The sequence below is a fragment of the Bos javanicus genome, chromosome 16 (genome assembly GCF_032452875.1).
Source record: "Bos javanicus breed banteng chromosome 16, ARS-OSU_banteng_1.0, whole genome shotgun sequence".
Lineage (NCBI taxonomy): Eukaryota > Metazoa > Chordata > Mammalia > Artiodactyla > Bovidae > Bos > Bos javanicus.
In genome coordinates this window covers 2,999,651-3,023,422 of record NC_083883.1, presented here as the reverse complement: position 1 = coordinate 3,023,422, position 23,772 = coordinate 2,999,651, and the positions used below count along the sequence as shown (strand labels likewise).

At 53.8% G+C, this 23,772-nt stretch overlaps 1 protein-coding gene and 1 long non-coding RNA gene across 4 annotated transcripts in view; both read left to right on the top strand.

Moving 5' to 3' along the window:
- LRRN2 (leucine rich repeat neuronal 2) overlaps window positions 1-10,461 on the top strand; it is a 61,276-nt gene extending 50,815 nt beyond the window's left edge. For all 3 annotated transcript variants that reach the window (XM_061381956.1, XM_061381957.1, XM_061381959.1), the window contains exon 2: window positions 7,436-10,461. In XM_061381956.1, the coding sequence (XP_061237940.1) occupies window positions 7,664-9,802 (2,139 nt within the window). In that variant the 5' untranslated portion in view covers window positions 7,436-7,663 and the 3' untranslated portion in view covers window positions 9,803-10,461. The remainder of the gene's footprint in view (window positions 1-7,435) is intronic.
- Window positions 10,462-15,169: 4,708 nt separating this feature from the next.
- LOC133227474 (uncharacterized) lies at window positions 15,170-23,172 on the top strand. The gene is made up of 2 exons (XR_009729836.1): window positions 15,170-16,728; window positions 19,377-23,172. It is a non-coding gene; the product is annotated as an uncharacterized LOC133227474 (long non-coding RNA).
- The last annotated feature ends 600 nt before the right edge of the window (window positions 23,173-23,772 follow it).

The window sequence follows — 23,772 nt, the reverse complement described above, 5'->3', positions numbered from 1 at the left end:
CTGCAGTCACACTGGGACACTTGCAGCGCTGCTAGGAAGGGCCCTCTCGACCCTTCCAAGGAGCACCTGGGCAAATGGAGGTGCTGCTCACCTAAGCCAAGGAGAGTGAACTGTTTGTTGGGTGAGACTGTCAGACATTGGTGATCTATAAGTGGACTGAGTTCCAGAGCCTTCTAGAGTCCTGAAGACTAGAAACAGAACCCTGATTGGAAGCCGCAGGGAGTGCTTAGAGTTGACCCAAGAGAGGGCAGCTCCACCAAGAAGGAGTGTCAGCCTGAGATGGAAGAGCTCCTGGGAAGGGCTGCCCAAACTAGGAGGCACACATCCACGGGCAAGCCGTCTGGGGCGGGCCTGGTGTGGGGGCGGCCTGGAAGCTGGAGACTGTGCCCCAGACAAACCCAGGGAGATGGAAGTGGAAAAGGGCTCCACTGAATGCCGGGCGCTTGGCAGGCATCACCTCTTTCAGATTTCCCCCATGAGGGAGGTCTCTCCCCAGCTACCGAGGAGCAGCCTGAGTAGGGATACTCAAGGTCACCAGGATTCAGGTACAGACTGACTCCAAAGCCCTCTTTTGAATGGCTGACCTAATCTAAGGCCCCCGAGAGTCCAAAGCCAGTCCAGAGACCTGGAGATGCAGGTATTTCTTTCTGGAAACAAATCCCTTCCCTCCCAAGCCAGGAAAAGTTTTTACTGGAACAGTGACTCCTCTCACTGCAAAGTGGAAGAGAGGGCAAAGGTGGATGGGAAGACCTCATCCTTTCCCCAAGAGATGCCCCCCATTTTTATCCCTGATCTCCTCCAGTCTCCCCAACATCTTCCACTCTTGGAACAGCTTCTGGTACCAGAATCATGGAAGCAGAAAGGGCTGGTGTGTGAGGCACAGCCGGGTTCCCACTCAGGCCCATCCACATCCGAGCTGTGGGACCTAGGTCTGATCCCTGGGCTCCACTGAGTTGAAGTTTCTCTTCTAAAAAGTACCCATTTACAGGGATGTTGGAAGGATAGGATAAGGTATGTAAAGGGCCAAAAAATAGAAATCTGGCATATACAAAGCACTCAGGAATGTATCTTCCCTCTGACACTGATTTATATCATCCTTCCTGCGGCGTCAACAAGAGTTGAAGGGACTCACCTCAGTCAGAGAGGCCCTGCAGACTCATCATTTCCAAGCTTTTATAGCTGCGACTCAAGGGCAAAAATGCATGATTTTGCATCATATCTGACTGTGTACAAGTGTGTGTGTGTATAAAACAGAAAGAAAAACGTTTCTTAAAACATTGCTTCCTCTAGCTACATACCACACATTCTATTGTCTATTTCATTTTTTAATGCACATTGTTATCCACTTTAAACTGTTTTCATGACCCACTAATGGGTTGCCGCTCATAGTTCATGGTTGTAAACACCTCCCACCCTCTGCACTGCCCTAGGTTCTGAGAAGATAAAAATCAGTACCAAACCATTCCTTCCTCCAGGAACTTGCATCCTGGTTGAGGAAACAGGCTCACTGAATGGCAGTAAGACAGATGCTGTTACAGTGGAGGTTTGTTCCGGGTTCCAGGGGCTGCAGTGGGCATGACCACCTTTCTCGGAGGGACTCTGGGAACATGTCACAAGGAGGTGGCATTTGGGATGGGTTTTTAATGACTGGAGAGGAGTTTGACAGTTGAAGTTGGGGAGAGGTTTTGCCGGTTGAGTGCGAGGCCTGAGGAAGGGAAGGAAATAGCAGGTCTAGTTTGGGGGGAGCATGAGGTGTTTGGGAACAAGAGGGTCACTCAGGGCTGAGAAGGAGACACCAAAAGAGGCTATCATAAGAGTCAAGACAAGCGATGAGAAGGGATCGTAAGCATGCGCACTGCGGAGGGCAGTGTGAGGCGGGAGAGGGTCACGGTGGCGATTTCCAGTCTTGGAGACTGGTGGGTGCTGGTGCTGCCTGAGCAGGTTTGCTGGGAGATGTTGGGCTTGGGGCCCATCGAGTGCGAGGAGCCTCTGAAATGGGTAGGTGCAGGGGCCCGGGGCAGTGAGAGAGAGTCTGGTCTGGGTCTCTCTTCTCTGGCCGCTCCCCCGCTTGTCCCCTTGCCTGCTGCCGCAGACTCTGTCATCAGAATATCTATAGATCTGGCAGCAGAAAGCGGCCAGCAGTGCTGCCCCAGGAGGAGGCCAAGGCCCAGCAGGGCTTTGGGGAAGAGCTGCCAGGGGTGTGTGGGGCCAGGAGGTCATCCTGCCTTTGCCTCGAGGCAGCATAGCACTCACGGGTTCAGGTCATAGGGTTCCAACCCGAGAGGGGACCCTAAGATGTAGGACTGTAGATCAAGAAAGAGAAATAGAGGCATCTCCCTTCTTGGAGATCACTTATTAAGAATGAGACCCTGAGAAGCTCTAGTCACTGTGAAGCAGGAGGATGAATTAAGTGAATTTCAAGTCTGAGGTTCTGGAGTTCCCTAGAGCCTGACTCAATATTTCCAGAGCCGTGGTTTCGAGTTGTGATGGGGAAGGAAGGGGAATTCTGTGCTTAAAAGATGAAGTTGACTGATGGTGACAGAAACAGGGGGACAATGGCTGCTCCAGGTGGGAGCTGGACATTGGGAAGCATCGCACAGGAACCTCAGGAGGGCTTGGAAGTATTTGTTTCTTGTTCAAGGGGTGGTTATATTGGTATCTACTAATGTAGAAATTCATCAAGCTGCACACTTGGGATTTGTGCCATTTATGTGCTCTCTTATTATACCTGAATAAGAGAAAGGAAAAGTTAACTACAAAAGGTAAGAGTTGAGAAGTAGGAGCTAAGATGGGGGGAGGGGCAATGGGGAAGGGGGCCATGAGGGCCACGAACAGGCACGTCCTAGACCTCGATCCGGGGTCCTCACAGCAGCTCTGTGAGAGGGTCTCATCCTCACCTCCCGGCCCGGGGCGCTGACTTTGCCCAAGGTCACACAGTGAGCGGCAGAGCCAAACTCAAAACTGATCGCAGAGGCCGGCTTTCTTCTGCTTCACCACTCCTCCTTTGCATAAGTTATTTATGGAATTCAGACTCTGGAAGACTAGATAAACGCTGAGGTCTCCTGCAGCCCTGAGGTCCTGGTTGTCTGTGATTAAATGGGAGGCGGGAGCGAGGGCCATGCTCCCCTCCCAGGAGGAGCTCTCAGGGGCCAGGTGTACAGATGGAGCGCTGCCCGCCCCCCGCCCCTCGTGTCCCCCCACCCAGAGCTTATCTGCCAGTGAGGAGGCCGGAGTTTATCAACGCTACACTCAATTATGCTGCCCATCTGTCTCTGCAGCTCAGGGGGCCCTGGCACTGAAGCTGCAGTGAAGGCCAGGCTATCGATCATTGCCTGCTGCTCCTCCCTCCTGAGGGCTCCCAGCCCAGGGGGGCTGGGCTGCAAGGAGGGGAGGGGGATAGATCCACTCTGCACCCACGGCCGTCTGGAGGAGCATCGCTGTCTGCTGGCAGGAGCCCCCAGCTGTGCTGCGCCAGAGAAACGGGAGAAGGGCCGCTCTGCCCCTGACGCCAGCTTCTCCAGAATTCTTCATTCGGTGCTTTGCCAAGGATCGTGGTTCAGTGGGAAGTGTCTGGAGTCCATTCCATACTTTCTGCTAGCTCCAGAGCAGCTGCCTGGAAGAGGGGGTCCGTCAGAGCTCACAGAGCCAGCTTTTCCAAAAGAAGCTTTGCTCCTCTCTTCTCTTGGGCTAGACCCCCCATGTCCCCCTCACTGAAGGCCAAGGCTGCAGAGGTCTGCACACAGCAGCCCCCAGCCCCCAGTCCAGAGGCAGACTGAGGTCTGTGCCACCACACAGAGGAGCAGGGGCTTCTCTGTGTGTCCCCAGGGGAGTCCCTGTAGATAGGAATCAAGGCATGGTGCCTGAGGGCCCCCTCAGGTCGCTGTTGGGGAGGAGAGGTAGAGGGTCAGGTCGTCCCTGAGGGGCTGGCCACTGAGGCAGGCTTGCTGGGCCACCAGGCCGGCCAGCATCGGTCTGCCAGGCAGTGAGCCGTGGGCCGGGGAGGCAGGCTATGGAGTCAGAGACCTGGGTTTGAATTCTGACCCCACCACGTCAGAAGCCATGTACCCTCCGACATGTCACTTAACCTCTAGGTGCCTCAGTTGCTCCTGCTGCAGAGACTAAATAATCTCTTCCTTCTCTGCCTGCACACAGGATTGATAGGAGCATTACATACTTCACTCTTTGTATCCACTCACCAGTACCCTCTGCCAGTCCTACACTTGGCACCATGGGGACACAAAAACATGCACGACACGGCCCCTGCCACCAAGAGCCCGAAATCCAGCTCTCAGGGAAAGCATACACATGATAATCTGAACTCTTGCTCACCCGGGGAGATTATAGATAAAAGACAATTAGCTTTCTCTGCAGCTCCTGCAGAAACTGCTAATCAAGCCTGCATGAGTGGGCCATGTGCAAGACAGCCTTAAGTGGTGATGGCAGGTGAGTGGGCAGCTCTGAGTTCTATCCTGGAAGCTCAGCAGCGATGGGGAGGACTTGTCTAGGCCTTTGCCAAGCATCGGGGCCAGAGGTGCATGTGAACGTGAGGCATCCAGCCACTGCCCCTCTCTAGATGCCGGCTCTCACCCCAGCCCAGCCACAGGGGCAAGGAGGTGGGTGAGCCTGGGGTAGAGGGAAAGGCATGTCTCTGAACATTTTAAATGAGCTTTTAAGTGGCTTCTCCATGCCCTTCACACCATTGTGCATCAGCAGAAAGAGGCGCCGGGACAGAGGCGCTGGAGAGGAGCCTGGGACTCGGTCAGGGCCTCAGGGCCCTCTCCACCCACTGCAGCCTTCTCTTCCCTCACGAGCTGTCTTGGGCTCTCCTAATCATTTTACATTTTTGGTCCTGCCAGAGTGGCACTCTTAAAGGTGTGGCATTTGGTTCTGCCCCCAGCTCCCCACCCCACCTGGGGATGACACTGGGCCCACAGTGGGCAAGCTTCATAGGGACTGGTTAAGTCCTAGGATCCAACTTCTCTCCCCTCTGAGAAGTCCTGGAGCTGGGGTGCCTCCCCATCCTGGGGGATGCGGAGAACTAAGACTTCCTGAGCTCTGTGTGCACCACACCCAGCTCCTTCAATCCTAATGACGAGCTCATTCTACACTAAGGAACAGATGCTCAGAATAGTCAACAGCTTTTCCCTAAGTGCTCTGGTAGGAAGTGGTAAGTAACAGTAAGATCTGTTTGCTGACAGGCCTGGGCAAGAAGCAGAGGCCTCTGGTGTGCCCGTGAGGCAGGACCACAGTCTTAGCCCCACGACAGGGACAGCCCTGCTTCCTCTGCACCACACAGCACACTGCAGAGTCCTCACCCCTCCTCCCGACCGCCACTCACCGGCCTGGGCGGCTGACAGAGTCCTCACCCCTCGTCCCGACCGCCACTCACCGGCCTGGGCGGCTGAGGTCCCCCGGCTCCCCTCTGCACGTGGATGGAGGTGTGCATGCTTTTGTACATGTGTGTTTGTTTGCCCTGAGTTTTATGTGTCAGTGTACACACACCCCCCACGCAAAACCTCTGTGCATTTTAAGTCATGTTGTTTTTCCCACCTTCAGAAATAGCTGCAGAGGAAGGTGGGAAGTAGTCAAATGTAAACAGGCATGCCGCTCCCCTGCTCAGAGAAGGCCTCCAATTGCTCCCCTCCCAGCCCCAGCATCCTGGAAGCGGGAGGAGGAAGCCAAAGAGCGCCTCTGGCCGACTGAGAGGCACCTGCCTGGAAGGTGATGGGAGACACAGCTCCCAGCTTCTCATAGCTCCCTGGCAAGTAGTCATCTCCTCAGGGGACACAAATGGGCACCCAGCCTGCTGCTGCAGCGGCCAGGGCAGCTCAGGGTGCCCAGGATTGGGTCGGGCCAGATGTGGGGCAGAGAAGGACAGTGTAAAAAGCACACCCTCTGGATTCCTGGCTCTTGCCACTTGCCAGCTGTGTGGCTTGAGCCAAACTCTTCAACCATCTCTGAACCTCAGTTTCTTCATCTGGAAACTGGAAGTATTAATGCATATCTTATAGAATCTTTATGATGGTTAAGTGAAATAAGACACGCACAGCCTTGGGTCCTGGCAAACTGCAGGTGTTTAGTAACCGTGTGCTCCCCTGACGCCTGCAGCTGGAAAACTACCCAGTCAGACCTTCACTTGGGAGTCAGATGAGGCTTGGAGGCGTCCTCTAGTTCCCCATATTGGTTCTAGGCCAAGGCTGGACTTGCATCAAGGGTGATGCAGCCGGGCCCTGGGTTCCAGAGAATCTAGACTGGATTGTCCATGCCTGCGAAGGAGGAACAGCAGTCGCTGAGATTCTAAATGGGAGTAGGAGTAAGGACCCAGCCTCCTGGGGAAAGGAGCCCTGGGACCACAGAGACTGATTTATATGATAAACCCTCCCTGGGCCCCTGCCCTGGGATGTAAGCATGATGATGAATGACACAGGTTCCCAGCTGGAGAGACATTTCCACATGGTGTGATCAGGTCTGTGACAGAAGAAAGCAGAGGGCAGTGGGAGAGCAGGAGCCAGGCCCTTAGCCTTTCAAGGGTGCAGAGGGTGAGAAGCAGCTTTCTGTAGGAGGTGACTGGCCTTAGGCTGAGTTTTCAAGAACAAGTGGAAGTTGTCTGGGAGACCATGAGAAGGTGAATGTCGAGGGTAACTTTGGCCCAGAATATTGGCTGCAGTGAGTCAGTACAGTGGCCAAAGCTAGGAGAATGGGCAGAGGCCAGATCACCTAAGGTCTTACCTGCAGGACTGAAGAGCTCAGACCCAGGCTTAAACCCACCTCCTCCTCCTAGCAGCTTGGCCAGGGTGCTGGGGAAGGGAAAGCCCCTACCTCCAGGTAGGAAAGTTGGCAAAAAACAAAGCCGATCTCCATTCCAGGACAGCCTAAGCAGACCCCAGACGACCACCCCACTGCCCCAGCCGGTCTGGGCACAGGGTTGGGGCCCACTGCCTTTCAGCTTTCAAAGTCTTAGGAGCTTACCCTGGAATTGAGAAGCCACATTTGGTTCTGCGACCTTCTACCCACACTGTGCAGAGAGATGTCTGAAAACTGTCACTTTATTTCCCATTTACTCAGTGAGCTGAGGAGAGAGGGAGGAGAGAAGAGAGGCAGGCCGGAGAGTCTATTTCTCGTCTCTCTGGGCTCAGAAGGGCTCTGAAGATGACAGCAATTCCAGCCACTCCCTCTCCTCCACACGCACACACGTTCCCCGAGTTATCCCGGGAGCGTCCAAGGCTCAATCTCTTGCTGCTTCCCTGAGGACTCCCAGTCCCTCCCCCAGCAGATGGGAGAAAAGGACAACAAAGCTGAAGGGCTGTAGGATGGAGCGCAGGAGCCCTGGCTCATCTTGTCCTTTGGCCTCTTGAGTCTAATGCGGGAGACGTGGGAGGAGGGGGTAGATTCGGATCCTTTGAACCCTCCTTAACTCTGCGTCCTCTCCTTCCAGGCTGCCCTGACGGGGCATGGTGACGAGTGAGCAGACCCGGCACCAGGATGGAGCGCTGTTCCCAGGAGGGCAGGAAATGGTGCCTTCCCGTCCCCGCATAGAATGACTGCCCTGGGGGGGTGGTTCCCTGGGTCCTGGCCGGGCTGCTGACCTTCAGCCTGCGAGCCGCCAAGAGCACTGGGACTCCAGACTCTTCTTGTGGATGGTCCCCTGCCCTGCAGCTCCACCATGAGGCTCCTCGTGGCCCCCCTTTTGCTAGCGTGGGTGGCTGGTGCCACTGCCACAGTGCCCGTGGTACCTTGGCACGTGCCCTGCCCCCCTGGGTGTGCCTGCCAGATCCGGCCCTGGTATACCCCCCGATCGTCCTACCGCGAGGCCACCACCGTGGACTGCAATGACCTATTCCTGACGGCGGTCCCCCCAGCGCTGCCTGCAGGCACACAGACCCTGCTTCTGCAGAGCAACAGCATCGTCCGCGTGGACCAGAGTGAACTGGGCTACCTGGCCAATCTCACGGAGCTGGACCTGTCCCAGAACAGCTTTTCAGACCCCCGAGACTGTGATCTCCGTGCCCTGCCCCAGCTGCTGAGCCTGCACCTGGAGGAGAACCAGCTGACCCGGCTGGAGGACCACAGCTTCGCGGGGCTGGCCAGCCTGCAGGAGCTCTATCTCAACCACAACCAGCTGTACCGCATCGCCCCCAGGGCCTTCGCGGGGCTCAGCAACCTCCTACGGCTACACCTCAACTCCAACCTGCTGCGGGCCGTTGACAACCGCTGGTTCGAGATGCTGCCCAGCCTGGAGATCCTCATGATTGGCGGCAACAAGGTGGATGCCATCCTGGACATGAACTTCCGGCCCCTGGCCAACCTGCGCAGCCTGGTGCTCGCGGGCATGAACCTGCGGGAGATCTCTGACTATGCCCTGGAGGGGCTGCAAAGCCTCGAGAGCCTCTCCTTCTACGACAACCAGCTGGCCCGTGTGCCCCGGCGGGCGCTGGAGCAGGTGCCAGGGCTCAAGTTCCTAGACCTGAACAAGAACCCACTCCAGCGGGTGGGGCCCGGGGACTTTGCCAACATGTTGCACCTCAAGGAGCTGGGGCTGAACAACATGGAGGAACTGGTCTCCATCGACAAATTTGCCCTGGTCAACCTCCCCGAGCTGACCAAGCTGGACATCACCAACAACCCTCGGCTCTCGTTCATCCACCCCCGAGCCTTCCGCCACCTGCCCCAGATGGAGACCCTCATGCTCAACAACAATGCTCTCAGTGCCTTGCACCAGCAGACCGTGGAGTCCCTGCCCAACCTGCAGGAGGTGGGTCTCCATGGCAACCCCATCCGCTGCGACTGTGTCATCCGCTGGGCTAACGCCACCAGCACCCGCGTCCGCTTCATCGAGCCCCAGTCCACGCTGTGTGCCGAGCCCCCAGACCTTCAGCGCCTCCCAGTGCGGGAGGTGGCCTTCCGGGAGATGACGGACCACTGCCTGCCCCTCATCTCCCCCCGCAGCTTCCCCCCGCGCCTCCAGGTGGCCAGCGGAGACAGCCTGCTGCTGCACTGCCGGGCGCTGGCGGAGCCCGAGCCCGAGATCTACTGGGTGACTCCCGCTGGGGTTAGGCTGACGGCCGCCTGGGCGGGCCGCAAGTACCGGGTGTACCCCGAGGGGACACTGGAGCTGCGGAGGGTGACAGCGCAAGAAGCAGGGCTGTACACCTGTGTGGCCCAGAACCTGGTTGGGGCCGACACGAAGACGGTTAGTGTGGTTGTCGGCCGGGCCCCGCTGCAACGCGGCAGAGACGAGGCGTGGGGGCTGGAGCTCCGAGTTCAGGAGACCCACCCCTACCACATCCTGCTGTCTTGGGTCTCCCCACCCAACACAGTCTCCACCAACCTCACCTGGGCCAGCGCCTCCACCCTCCGGGGCCACAGGGCCACCGCGCTGGCCCGCCTGCCACGGGGCACCCACAGCTACAACATCACGCGCCTCCTTCAGGCCACGGAGTACTGGGCCTGCCTGCAGGTGGCCTTCGCGGATGCCCACACCCAGTTGGCCTGTGTGTGGGCCAGGACTACAGAGGCCGCCCCTTGCCGCAGAGGCTTAGGGGACCGGCCCGGGCTCATAGCCATCCTGGCTCTCGCCGTCCTCCTGCTGGCAGCCGGGCTGGCAGCCCAGCTTGGCGCCGGCCAGCCCAGGCAGAGCGTGGGTGGGCGGCCCCTGCTCCCAGTCTGGGCTTTCTGGGGCTGGAGCGCCCCTTCTGCCCGGGTGGTCTCGGCACCCCTCGTCCTGCACTGGAATCCAGGGAGGAAGTGGCCCAGGTCCTCCGAAGGGGCGACTCGGTCCCCGCCACCGTCACAGAATTCCTGAAGCTCAGCCTGTTCTCGGCAGTAGAGAAATAACTCGGACTACTTTTCACCAAGAGGGAAGCAATCTGGGCCAGACGCCCCGCCAGGAAATTGACCTGGACCCACGTGCTTGAGGCCTGGCAGCTGAACCGAGACAACCAGCTTCCAGCCCCAGGGGTGCCCCGCAGCCTCCAGGAGCCGCCCTCACCTTCTGGGGGCGCCTCTGCTGCCATTCTGAGGAGCAGCTCCAAGGAGCAGGAAGGACTCTGGCTAGAGCCGCCTGCCTCCCCAGTTGGCTTTGTGCCCGGAGAGCCCTGGGCCTCTGCCTGGATGTCCCCTGCCTGCGTCCCCAGGGCCCCAGCCCACAGGAGGCACCCCCTCCTCTTTGTATCTGTGCAGTCTCAGTTGCTTGCTCTTTCCCCCACCCTGGGCAAGGGCTGAAGGCCTCTCCTCCCCACCTTGGGGAGAACTGCTCCCCACGTGGCCCCGCCCCGGCCTCGCTGGATTGGAAGGACGCGTGGAAGAGGGATGCCCAGGAACGGCTCTGCCCGGCAGCCGGCTCGCACTGACAGTGACTTTCTGTAGGCAATTTTGTACCTTCGTGGAGAAACGTGTCACTTCCCCTCAACTCAGTTTTGCTCCTGTTTTGTAAAAAATAAAAATAAATAAGAATAACAATAAGGGGAGAGGAAGGGAACAAAAGAGAAGTGATCATTCAAATACTGAGTGTGACTACAGAACTCTCAGTTCTGAATCCCTTTGGAGCCTGAGGGTGACAGGAGGGCTGGGGGGATGAGGGAGCTGGGGGAGCTTGGAGCTAGAGGCGCAGTTTGCCCCGCAGGTTTGGAGTCTGACGTGCAGGCACCTCCGGACTGCTCCCCAGAGAGCCCTGTAACTGAGCAGGAGATCTGGGGATGGTGCGCAGGAGAGGCTGACAGGAGAGGAAAGAAGAGGAGACATGGAGTGAGAGGGAGAGAAAAATGGAGAAGAGTCTGGAGATGGCGACAGTGGAAATTTCCATCACCACACACTGTCACCCCTTCCTTTTCTGTGATAAGCAATTAACATGCCAGTATATAGGAAGCACTTCCCAGCCTATTTCTAATTAAACAAACCCAAGAGGCAGAGTCACACAGAGAATTTCAAATCAAGACAGCAAGGACTTTGGCTCACTGGGGTAGGAGGGGTCTGGGGGGGGTGATGGAGGGTCTGAGGAGGGTAGGGCTGTGGGAGACTGTAGCATCTACCTTTCCAGTCCATTTCAGTATAGTTTGCAATGAGCCAGGTTTGCTTTTGCAGTTTTTTTTTTTAATGGATCAACTTCTTAGGACCAAATGTGAAGGGAAACATCTGTTGGAAAAGCAGAAGAGCCGAGGGGAGGGGGCTGCCATGGCCAGCCAGTGGGGGTTCCAGAGCAAGAGGCTGCCAGACAACAGCTCTTGTTTCTGAGACGGGTCTCTTGAGATGGAAAAGAAGCCACATGTGAACCTGAGGACTCCAATGTTACAGACACAGTTAGCAGACATGAAGGAAGTGGGCTTTAAGTCACCCTCAAGGTTGCAAATGTAGATGCAAGGAAGCCAGACCAGTAGCCGGAGCTTCCGACCCCATGGACCCAAGAAAGAGAGCCCTCACCCAAGTCAGAGGGTGATGCCCCTCTCCCAGTGAACACAAAGACAGTAGGGTTCTCTGAAGACCTTCAGCAAAAAGCCAGGTTACAAGACTTCTTCCTCTTGGACAGAAGGGTTCTCACACACCAGCCTGCATCAGTCACCTGAGGGCCGGGTCAGCACGGAGGCTGGTCCCACCCCCAGAGCTTCTGATCCAGGTCTAAGTGGGACTTGAGAGTGTGCATGTTTAACAAGCTTTCAGGTGATACTGATACTGCTGGTCTGGGGACCACACCTGGAGAACCACGGAGCTCCAACCTGGGGTGGCTGCAATGTTTTGCTTCCTCTAGGTCCGTTTTGTTTTTTCCTAGACAGTGGTATAGGTTATGGCCCTGTGAGAGGGTTGCAGGGTAGGGGGGGCTGGAGGCTGGTCCATTGGCTCCTCTCCCCTCTACTGCAGGGCTGCTCAGCCCCGTTTCAAAAGGACAGCCCATTGCCCTGAGTCAGCAGGCTCCACCCACATGTGGTCTTCCCCATGTGCAACTTACATGTTCTTAGGGGAAAGTGAAAAGAAAAGTCGCTCAGTCATGTCCAACTCTTTGCGACCCCATGGACTATACAGTCCATGGAATTCTCCAGGCCAGAATACTGGAGTGGGTAGCCTTTCCCTTCTCCAGCAGATCTTCCCAACCCAGGGATCGAACCCAGGTCTCCTGTTTTGCAGGTGGATTCTTTACCAGCTGAGCCACAATGGAAGCCCTCTTTAGGGGAGGGAGCTGGGAAAGCTTTAGGACCATCATAGCCAAGTTCGGGGCAGCCTATTCACTGCTGGTGAGGGTTCATCCTCTATGATCCAGAAGCTCCGTGGGGAAGAGGCAGGGCAGGACCTGCATTGATCTCGGAAAACTGAAGTCAGAAGTCAACACCTCCTCTGTCTAGGATGAAGGGCAGGTGCTACCTTCTGGACGGGCCCACATGGCAAGGAGAATCCAGGTGCTGGTCCTTTATATAAGCACCCAGAGCCCTGTGAGCCCTGCAGCCATCTCCCAGCAACACCTCCTTTGCCACCTCAGAACTCCCACCCAGAACGCCTCTAAGAGCTCAGGCTCAATCATAACAACCCCAAAAGTGACCCCAGCACACCTCAGATCCTGCAAGTGCAAATGCTTGTAAAGGTGCCTGGGGTTGGAGGGTGAAAGGCTGGAAGACGAAAAACATCTTTGCTACCTTCCTTTCCCAAAGACTCCTGAGTTACAGGCAGGGAGCCCTGAGGGAAAGGGGTGCTGCTCTGGCTCCATGTCCTCGGGAGTTCCCTGCACTGAGTCCTTGAAGGTGATCCCTTCTTCTGGGGGGAAAGGCATTATGGTGATTTAACCCGGTCTCAACTGAATTCCCTGGTCCTGAGCATGTGGCTGCCCCCAGAGAAGTTAGGTGAGCTGGGGAAGGATGGTGGTGAGCAGCCTCTTTTCTCCTGGAAAGAGAGCTGATGCTGCCAGGCTGAAGCCAGCTGTGAAGGGGAGGGATAGACACTTTGGGGTTGCCGTGTCCCAGAATAGCTAGAAACTGATCAAATGAGAGCCTCTACCCTGGTACAGAGCCGGGCACGCGGCTCAGGTGTGTTGCGACCAAGTGGGAGATCAGTGGGACTCACGCCCTGTATCTCTATTAATTCAACCTAAGTGCCATTCAAAGTCTTAGCTTTCCAACTAGACTGGGTGTGTGGGCAACGAAACATGCTGGGGTTAAGACAAACAGAGCAGCTGTTTAGCCTGGTCTCTTCTGGATATTTAAGATTGCTTTTTAAAAAATGCTAAATAGGAAGCAGTATTTGTCACTGTTTGAATTTCAGGTTGTTCCATTGGGCCTATCATTTCCATCTATTGAGATGATTTCCAAAGCCAGCTCAGACTTGCTGACTTGTCCCTGGCTAGGACACGCCTCTGCAGGATCCAACCTTGTCTCTCTGTCCTCATCTGCGGCCCAGGTGGTGAAGATGCAGAGGCCAGGATGTGGTTCTGTGGCTCACTACAGCGGCCTTCCCACTGCATGGACCCATCCACCAACATATCTGAGATGCTCAACCACCTACAAACCACTTAAACCCACCCTCTTGCAGCCCACGTCCCTGCATTCTCCCACGAGACCGACTTCATGGGAGGCTCTGCCAACACAAGGATAGAGTGAGTGTAAGGCAGTGCTGCAAGCCCTCAGACCAGTCCCCATGCTCAGGAGTCAGTGAGCCGGGCTGACCTAGCGTAGCATGACCAACTGGGTCTTTCCTGGCCTCAGCACTGAAAGTCCCTTGTTTCAGAAACTCTCTGTGCTGGGAAAACTGGGATGGTTGGTCATGCTGGTCTAGTGACCTCTTTCTCAGCCTACCAGCCACCTTCTTTTCTGCTGTTCTCCTTTCTGCCTTCCCATCAACGAACATTTAATGAACATGACTATGCAGTTGACACAGTTCGAGCAACTGGGGATGCAGATAAACTCTCAGAGTCCATAAACCTTGCGTTTTAGTGAGTGAAGAAAGTTGATGAACAGGACAGATAAGTAAGGATATGTAGCCTTTTGGGTAGTAGCAAATACCATGGAGAAAAGCTTGAGTCAGGGAGGAGGGTGAATTGGGGTGGGGACGTTACATTGGAGGGCTCAGGAAAGGCCTTGCTGAGAAGCTGATGTTTGAGCAACACTTTGGGGGAGGGAACCAACCAGTTATCTTGGAGGAAGAGTGGTCCCAAGGGAGAAGGCAGGCAGGAAGCGCAGAGCAAGGAGGAGGGCGGAGGGAGAGGAACTGTGAGCCCTGAGGGAAGGGAATAGCCTGGCGGTGGGGCCGGGCCTTGTAAGCTCCTGTGAAGACTCAAAGTTTTCCTTCCAGTGAGAGGGGAGACACTGGACGGAGCTGAGCAGACGTGGCCGGATTTGACTCATGTGGTTCCTCAGATCACAGGCGTGTGGGGAGGCCAAGGGCAGCGCAGAGAGGCCACTCAGGAGGCCACAGCAGCAATGGCCTCAGCTTAACCACCGCTTCTAGAACTTTGGCAGAGACGCACACTAATGTGCCCGTTTCCTAAGTCTATCCTCTCCCCCATTTTTGAAAATCAAAGCCTCACTTACTTTTTTGCAGGCTCCTGACCCCTCTCATTCTCCCTGTGACTCTTCACGGCAGCTCACTAGGTCAAGACTCCATCATCAAGTCTGCTAGTTCTGCCTGAGCCTGCCTCATAACAGAGACTGGAATTTACGCAAGGTAGTGAGGGATGATCTTCACTGGCCTTAATTCCATCTTAATTATGTTTGCCATTCAAGCACGTTAGTCATTCCAAAGGAGAAACAGCAGAGGCGGGAGTCCTTATCCTGCCTGACTAACCCTAACAACGCATTGCCGTGGAGTGTTGCAAAAACGCTGCAGAAGCAACGCGATGACAGCCCATTGGCTGTTCCAGGCCTGAAGTCTACCTTCCTACTGGATGGTTTTACCAAAAGAACCCTTGTGTGCTCCTCATAGGTTTCACACACATCCCTCGCCTCCTAGTACAATTGTTACCCATTTGGGCTATCCTTTTACAGATGCCCTTTGATTAAAAGTGTTTTGTATTTTTTTATAGAACGGTAATAATGGCTAACGTTGAGCATTTACCATATGCTAGCCACTCTAGTGGAGAAGGCAATGGCACCCCACTCCAGTACTCTTGCCTGGAAAATCCCATGGATGGAGGAGCCTGGTAGGCTGTCGTCCATGGGGTCGCACAGAGTCGGACACGGCTGAGCGACTTAGCAGCAGCCACTCTAGAAGGGATTTCGACGGACCACTTCATTTCAGCCACAGGTACCTTATGAAATGGGTACAGGACTTCCCTGGTAGTCCAGTAGTTAGGAATCCACCTGCCAATGCAGGGGGCACGGGTTCAATCCCTGGTCCAATAATATTCCACATGCTTCGGGGCAACTAACCCTGTACCACAGCTCCTGAGGTCCAGGCTGTAGAGCCTGTGAGCTGCAACAAAAGAGCCTACACGCTGTAGAGCCCGTGCCCCTCAACGAGAGATGCCGCCACAGTGAGAAGCCTGCGCTCCACAGCTAGAGAAGGCCCTCGTCCGGCAGCGAAGGCCCAGCAGCCAAAGATAAACAGATAAACATGTAAATAAATAAAGTGGGTGCAATTATCCCCATTTTACAAATTTAGGTATCAGAGCTCAGAAAAACTAAAGGACTTATCCAAGGTCGCACAGCAAGTAGGTGGCAAAGTCAGGATTCAAACGCTAATTCCAAAAAACTCAGTCTTAACTACTGCTGTACTATATTCAAATATATGTACTTTTAAAGTGTGTCAATAGATTTCCAGAACACGGACACTTCTAAAATCCGTGTGCAGATTTTAGAGAACTCTCTGTGCAGCCACAGCTATTTTTAGATGCTGCCCTCTTTTTTTTTAAACTCAGGATAATTTGTGGCTTTATTGTCAGGCCTTCAGTTTTAAAATCTCTTGAACTATATTCTCTTGAGAATCAACCACAGCTTCTAATTCTTTTCTCTGAATTTTTGGAACATGCCTTTTAGAAGCCCGGGTGTCTGATTTTGCCCCCTCTCCCTCTGCATCCTTAGATGCTGTGAACTCTAAAATTCCACAGTGGCTTCCCCTGGAGGTTCCGTTGTCTCTCCTCATCAGTCAGTTCTCTGTTGATCAGAATCACATCCAGAGCAGCCTTTGCCCATGAGCTTCCTTTTCGTCTGAGCTCAGACATCGGCTGGCCAAGTCAGGAATGCATCACAGGCTCCACTTTGAGCCAAGCAATGCACCAAGTCCTCCTACTGCTTCCTCTGGCCTCTGTGCCCGTTTTATGGCATCCCTTAGAGAACACGGTCCCCGTAGCCCCCTTCTGACCCAGTGGCCCACGTCATTCTCATACCACAGTGTCCAATTCTCCTTTCAGCTTCATCCAAAAGCTGGCTCTGCTCCTTACGACCTTGCATTGCCCGCCACAGCCGTCAACCAGCGTCCCCACTGCCCGTCTTCACCACACACTCCAAGCCTCTGTGCCCCTCCGGTTTCCTTTCCTACAGTCCCCAGCCAGGGAACCCAGAGTTCCCTCTGCCATAGCCCCCACCACTGCTGTGCACAAAAAGAGACCTGCTTGTCTTGCTTGTGAATGTCTTAGAGCGGAAGAGCCAGTGTTGGAAATGGCAGCTCCCTTGGCAACAAGAAAACACCAGTTGGTTGAGGAAACACTAAGGAGCGATCCCTCGTTCCTTCATTGCTACCCTCAGGACTCAAAAAGCATCAGGCTGTCAGCCTCTGAGGGAAGAAAGAACCCAGGCTCACCTACATGATAAGAACAAGGTGCAGTATGTGGTGGCCTATTACTAAGCTTATTGCTATGTGCTTTCTCTCTTGCTCTTAGTCATAATGAGTTGTACTGTACAGATACGATTATTATTCCCATTCTGCAGGTAAGGAAACTGGGACTTGGAAAATTTAAGCTTACCCAACGTCACACAACCAATAAAGGTAGAATGGGAGTTTGAGCCCGGTCTTCTAATTCTGAATCCCCGTGCTCTGCTCACCTACCCACACCGTGCTCTACGTCCCGAACACGGAGTGAGTGATGTGTGCTCCTCTCAGGATGGGGGCAGGGGGCGAAGCTGGATGGACATAACCAGGTACTGACTGCAGAGGAGAGAGGAGATGGAGTCCCTTGTACTGACTGGCTCACGGAAGCTGGTGAGTGGTGCCAGGAGCAACAGCCCACAGATGGGCTCCAGGACCATGGGGTGGGCTGGCCCAGGCAGCAGAGCCACAGCAGAGAGGGCCACGCCGGGGCAGTGCCCAGCTATGGGGCTCGGAGGCCAGGGCATGGCAAAGTCCACCTCCTTCAGCTGAAGCCAGCCTCCCAGAGTCCCCTGGCCTAAGCCCCTGCCTTCTAATGGCCTCAATATCATTATCTCTGTGCATTTCACAGTGAGAGGAGGAGAGGGACCGGCTCTCTCCACTCAGGGCTGGACTTGTCATTGGGAGACGGATGGGCACTCTCCTCAGAGCCCTCCGTTAGAGTCAGTCATTCACAGATGGACTTGGAGAGTCCATGGGCCTCTCTGAAAGGCTGGCAAATTTTTCTGTGCACATGCATATGTGACATTTTCTGGAGAAAGGGCACCTTGGATTTAGTAAGACTGCAATGGGCCTCAAATCCAGAAAGACCAAGGATTACTGCATTAGAGGGTCCTAGAGTCCCACTCATAGCTGTAGGTCTTTTGCTGGGAGTTACCACAGGAAACAGGGCCACCCACAATTTGTGGGTCTGTCCGGGAGGATTAGGTTGATGAATATCCCCCATCCTTCGATGTGTGGGCTTCTCTTCCATTGTAACAAGCGAGCTCAGTTGACGTGTGGCATGTGGGATCTTAGTACCTTGACTGGAGATCGAACCTGCATCCCCTGCACTGGAAGGTGGATTTTTAAACTAAATGGATTCAGATTTCCTCATATAGACATTTCCTTTAAAATGAGGAAGATGAAGTGAATTCTCAGCATTTTCATTTGCAAACACTGTCTGCCCCTAACCAAACAAAGCGTCAAGCTTTCAACTCATCAAAACCTATAAGCTCCCTGGAACTCCACAGCACCCCCCACTTCAGCTGCATGGGTCCCCCAGCCCTGAGAGCCCCAGGAGAGCTCACTCAGCCACTGAGCAGCACCCATCTGACAAGCATGTGCCCAGGGAAGGCACAGGATTCACCGAAGTTCCCTGGGAAACCCAGGCTGAAGCCCTTCTCTTTAATCCTGAGTAGACTAGAGTCATCCATTCTGTTCTATTTCTCCTTTAGACCCCTTCCCCAGTTCCTCAACTTCTCTGACCCCTTATGCACACACACACAAGCTGTGTGCACACGTGCATGTCCATGTGTTTGCACAAACACACACAACTTTGTAAATGTCATTTGCAGCTCTGTTCCAGTCTCCATTCTACACGCCATCTGCCAGAAGCTATTTTAAGCACCTAATAAAACTGTTTTAGAATGAATCCTGGGATGTTCTGCCCTTTGCTTCCCCAGGACAAGAGCAGTTGGGCTCCAGATGGAGCTATGTGTTGGCATCAAGCAAAGAGAAAGAGAAAGAATCATCAACCCAAGGCCAGCAAGAGAACCCAGTCACCTCCCCACAGCAGTGTGGTGTCTACACAGCCATACACCTGAATTTAAACCTCTGCCGTAAGGACTTCCCTGGGGCCCAATGCTTAAGAATCCACCTTCCAATGTAGGGGATGCAGGTTGTATCTCTAGTCAAGGAACTCAGATCCTACGTGCCACGTGGCAACTGAGCTCGTTTGCCACAACTAGAGAGAAGCCCGTGCACCAAAGGAACAGCCCACGTGCGTCATCTAAGATCCAGTGCAGCCAAATAAACAAAAATAAATCCTCGTGGTGATCCTTACCAGCCCTGAGACCTTGGCTACTGACTACACCTGTCTGGCTCATTTGTGACGGAGGGCTGCTAGCACCTCCATGGTTCTCAGCCTGAGCACACATCAGAGTCACCTGGAGGGCAACTGAAGCGCAGACTGCGGGGCGCACCCTCAAATCTGGAGTGAAGCTTGAGAATTTGCATTTCTAACACAAGCTCTCAAGAGGGTGCCGCTGGTCCAGGACCACTCTCTGAGAAGCACTGACCTAACCTGCGAGTTCTTGTGAGGATTAAATGAGAAAATAGATGTAAATCCCCCGGCACTTAGTATAGTAGTGGTCTCCACCTTGACTGTGCATTGGAACCACCTAGGGAGCTTTGAAAAGTGGTGCCCAGCATCACAGATCAATTAAATCAGAGTCTCCAGAGGTGAGATACAGACATTACTACTTTTTCAAAAAAGTTCCCAGGTGACTTAAACGTACAGTCAAGGTTGAGAGCCACTGTAGCAGGAGCTCAGCACATTTAAAACGCCCTGTACAAGCCACCCAGCTGCCGCTGTTTCATGACCTCTATTCTTTCCTCAGGGCCCCATCACCCACTCTGGTTCCCTTGGGAAGGACTGTGGGGAAACGTAACCTTGAATTGACTGCTGGAAGGCCAGGTGCTGAGGACCATTTGGAAGATGAGAACTGGTTCATTCATTCAACGCACGCTGTCAGTCATTCATTTACTAACCAACAACCAAGTTGCTAGGCTTTCCTCATAGTTCAGTTGGTAAAGAATCTGCTGAGATAGAGGAAACTCCGGTTTGGTTCCTGGGTCGGGAAGATCCCCTGGAAAATGAAATGGCAACCCACTCTAGTGTTCTTGACTGGAGAATCCCATGGACAGAGGAGCCTGGTGGGCTACAGGCCATGGGGTCACAAGAGTCGGACACGACTGAGCACAGCACAACCAAGTTGCTCTATTTATGAGGTGCTCTGGAGGCGGGTACGAGAATGAATAGAATCCAATCCTGCCCACAGGAGTTCGTGCCATAGCACAGAGGAGCTGGAATAATCGCCTCTCAGCTTTGGAAGTTCTCAGCTTCTCCTCCTCTCTGCCTTAGGAGCTCTCTCCACAACCACCCCATCATTTCATCCTAGCTTCAATACTAAGAGAGCTCCTTACCTCACAAGGCGGCCCACGGGGTTTAACATTTCTACCTTTTAAAAAGTTTTCCCTCAGACTGAACAGAAGCAGAGCCCTTTGACTCCCACTCATTAGCTCTCAACTCGCACCAGGCCTCCCTGCCCACGTGGGCTCAGCTGTGCAGAGCTGCCTTCGTGGTGGGATGGGGGGTTGGTGATTACAGCTGCATGTTGAGAGTGCTTTCTGATTACCATCGAAGTGTCGGAAAGGCAATGTAGAGGTTCTTGGTAACCGAGTATTAATTCATCAGCTTTCATAGGTTGTGCCAGGACACAAAAGTCTATGTAAAACAAAAACACAATGAATTGACCACACTCTAACCTTAACCCTCACTCAATTTTGTTCTGTAGCCTCAGGCTGACTTCATCCCTGGGGCAAAGGTCTTTGTCCAGGCTCTGCTGACTGTGGGAGGTTAGCAGGAAACAAACAAGATACAAGCCCATTGCAAAGTAAAACTGCATATCTTGCCCCCAAAATGCAGATTTTAATGCTGTTGACAAAATGTTAGAGAAATATTTAATGTTGAAAAGTGTTAGAGAAATATTTAAATCACCCACAAAGCCACTGAAGAATTAACACTGGGGTGGGGACACCAGTTAACAATGAAGAAGAGAAAATCCACAAGGATTATACACAGTAGTCACCTCAAAAGTAAATGATTTGGACACCCAAAATTGAGACACCCATGGGAAATGGAGGAAGCACTGTAATAGCTGTACAAAATGAAGACCCTCTTTAAGATCGTGTTCCTTCCCTGGTGGCTCAGATGGTAAAGCGTCTGCCTGTAATGTGGGAGACCGGAGTTCGATCCCTGGGTTAGGAAGATCTCCTGGAGAAGGAAGCGGCAACCCACTCCAGTATTCTTACTTGGAAAATCCCATGGATGGAGGAGCCTGGTAGGCCACCGTCCATGGGGCTGCAAAGAGTCGGATACCACTGAGCAACTTCAATTTCACTTTAAGATCCTGTTGCAAAAGTAAAGAAATAAAGACTGTTTCTCTCTAAGAATCTATCATTTGGTTAAGGAGTTCAGTTTTACCCAATAAAAGAATTTCTACATTATGCCAGTAACGCACAGCAGTGACGATCAAGAGTTGGGTTAAGGGGAACACAGATTCTGACTTCAGAAGAGGAGAACCAGTGAAGTCTGGAGAGGCCAGGGAAGGTTTTGTCAGGAAAAGGCTTGTTTTTCAAGAAAAATGTACACACACCACCCGTCTTCCTTCCTGACTCCTCTGTGGATACTCATCACATCCTAGTCAAGAGGCCCCCAAATTTAGGAAAGCCAAACGCACCTGACCTATCCAGCACACCCCGTGTTTCTGGTCAAGATCCCAGGAACTTAAGCAAGCAATGGACCACACCAAATGGCAGAGCAAGGCCGAGGGCCGGAGAACGCCTGAGGTGGCCGAGGAAACACTCAAGGCCCTGGTTACGTCGGTCCAGCCCGTCTGGGGGCGCGCCAACAGCACAATCCTGGGACGCCAGTGGGTCTGGCTGCCTCAGCCTGAGGAGGGGTGAGGAAGGCAAAGGGGAGCCAACAGCCGCCTTCCCCGCCATGTGGGTGAAAAGAGCTTCCCACCCACCAAGAAACCCAACCTGGGTCTTCAGCAGGACCTCAGCTCAGTTCTCTGGAGAAGCAAAGAGATTGCTTCTCGGCCTTGTGGCTAAGATCGCGTGGAGAGACAGAGCAGGGAGGAGAAACAGGGAGCCAGAGACACCTCTAGATGAGTGTGGGACCAAGGCAATGTCACGCCTCCACCTCTCAGCCTCCCCACTGTATTTACGAGAAGAGACAAGCTAGGACTAGTGTCGAGGGGAAAGTCAGTTGAAAGTATGTGCTCAGAGCAGATGCAACGTGTGTGTGTGTGTGTGTGTGTGTGTGAGGTTCAATGGGGAAGCCACAGCTGTGACCTTGGCCATTTGGGTCCCAGCTCAACATTCAAGTACTTCTCCTGCTGCCCCAACAGCCACCTCATGTCCTCCCCGACCCCGTGAGGGCAAGGGGACCCCTGGGAATCAGAGTCCTCACCTAGGGCTGCTCAGGGAAGGAGAGTCAGAATACAGGCCGACCTCTCCCTTCCTACGCCCTCAGAAACGGGGAGCTGTTTATACCCCCACCCCCTGGCCCCTGCTTTGCTTTTTTTTTTTAATTTAAATCATCTGATTTTAAAATTTTTCATTTTAAATTGTGGTTTAAAACATACAACATAAAATGTAGTATTGTGGTGAAGAATGTGCCTGTCAATGCAGGAGACCTGGGTTTGATCCCTGTGTTGGGAAGATCCCCTGGAGGAGGGCATGGCAACCCACTCCAGTATTCTTGCCTGGAGAATCCCACGGACAGAGGAGCCTGGCAGGCTAAAATCCATGGGATCAGAAAGAGTCAGACACCACTGAAGCGACTTAGCACACACGCAAAACCAGTTCTAAGTATACAGCTCAGAAGTGTTCAAGATATTCACACTGTTGTACAACCACCTCCACAACTTTCTCATCTTGCAAAACAGAATCTCAGTTCCCTTTAAGCGATGACTCCTTGGTCTTCCCCGGAGGTCCAGTGGTTAAAAATCGCCTTGCAACGCAAGGGACACTGGTTGAATCCCTGGTCCCAGACGATGCCACGGGCTGCAGATCAACTAAGCCCAGGCGCCACAGCTGCTGAGCCAGCTCTCTGCAGCCCAGGAGCCGCGACTACTGAGCCCATGTGCCTGGAGCCCGTGTCCTACCACGAGAGAAGCCACCATCACGAGAAGTCCTCACATCGCGACGGAGAGGAGCCCCGCTCACCGCAACTAGAGAAAGCCTGCATGCAGCGACCAAGACCCACCGCAGCCAAAAATAAAGAAAGAAAGAAATCTTCAAAGAAGACAAGCAATGACTCCTCATTTCCCCCTCCGCACAAGCCCTGGAAACCACCATTTCTACTTTCTCTTTCTGTGAATTTGGCTACTCCAGGTATGGCAACTGCACAGTCTTTTGGGACTGGCTCCTTTCATTTACATAATGTCTTCAAAGTTCATCCATGCACTTCACGTGTCAGAACGCCTTTCCTTCTGAAGGCTGACACGCCATTGTGTGTATACACCGCACTTTGTTCATCCATTCATCCGTTGGTGCACGCTTGCATTGCTTCCACCTTTTGGTTATTGTGAATAATGCTGCTGTGAACATGGGTGTGCAAATATCTCTTGGAGATCCTGCTTTCAGTTCTTTTCTATATATACCCAGAAGTGAGCTTCCTGGATCATATGGCAATTCTATTTTTGATGTTTTTGAGGTATCGCTGTGCTGTTTCAGCACAACAGCTGCACCGTTTCACATTCCCACCAATGGTGAACTAGGGTCCCAGTCGCTCCATCCTGCTTTGCTCTTAAGGAGTCGCCAAGAAGGAGGGGCTCCCAGCATCTCTGGGTTTGATGAGGAGCTTGGACCTCACAATGCTTGCTGTCCTGTCCTTTCTGGCCTTATCCTCAGAGGTCTCACGTCATCCCTCAGCCCTCAGCTCTCCAGCAGGCCAGGGAGGAAAAAAAGCAACAAAGTCTTCCCAGGTAGCCCGCAAAACAAATCCCCAAGCGCAATGGTACTCAAGTAACAGGAGCACCCAGCAGCGGGACAGATCCGGGCCAGGACAGGAGTGGGCCGCTGCCCCCACGCTGAGCTGCCTGCGTGGCAAGGGGTGATGGGGGAGAGACTGGGTGGGGAGCTCCTCCTTCTCAACGAGTGTGGAAGTCCACGCTGCTGCCAGCTCCCCCCGAGCCCCCAGCAGCCGGCAACCGGTCCCCTGCC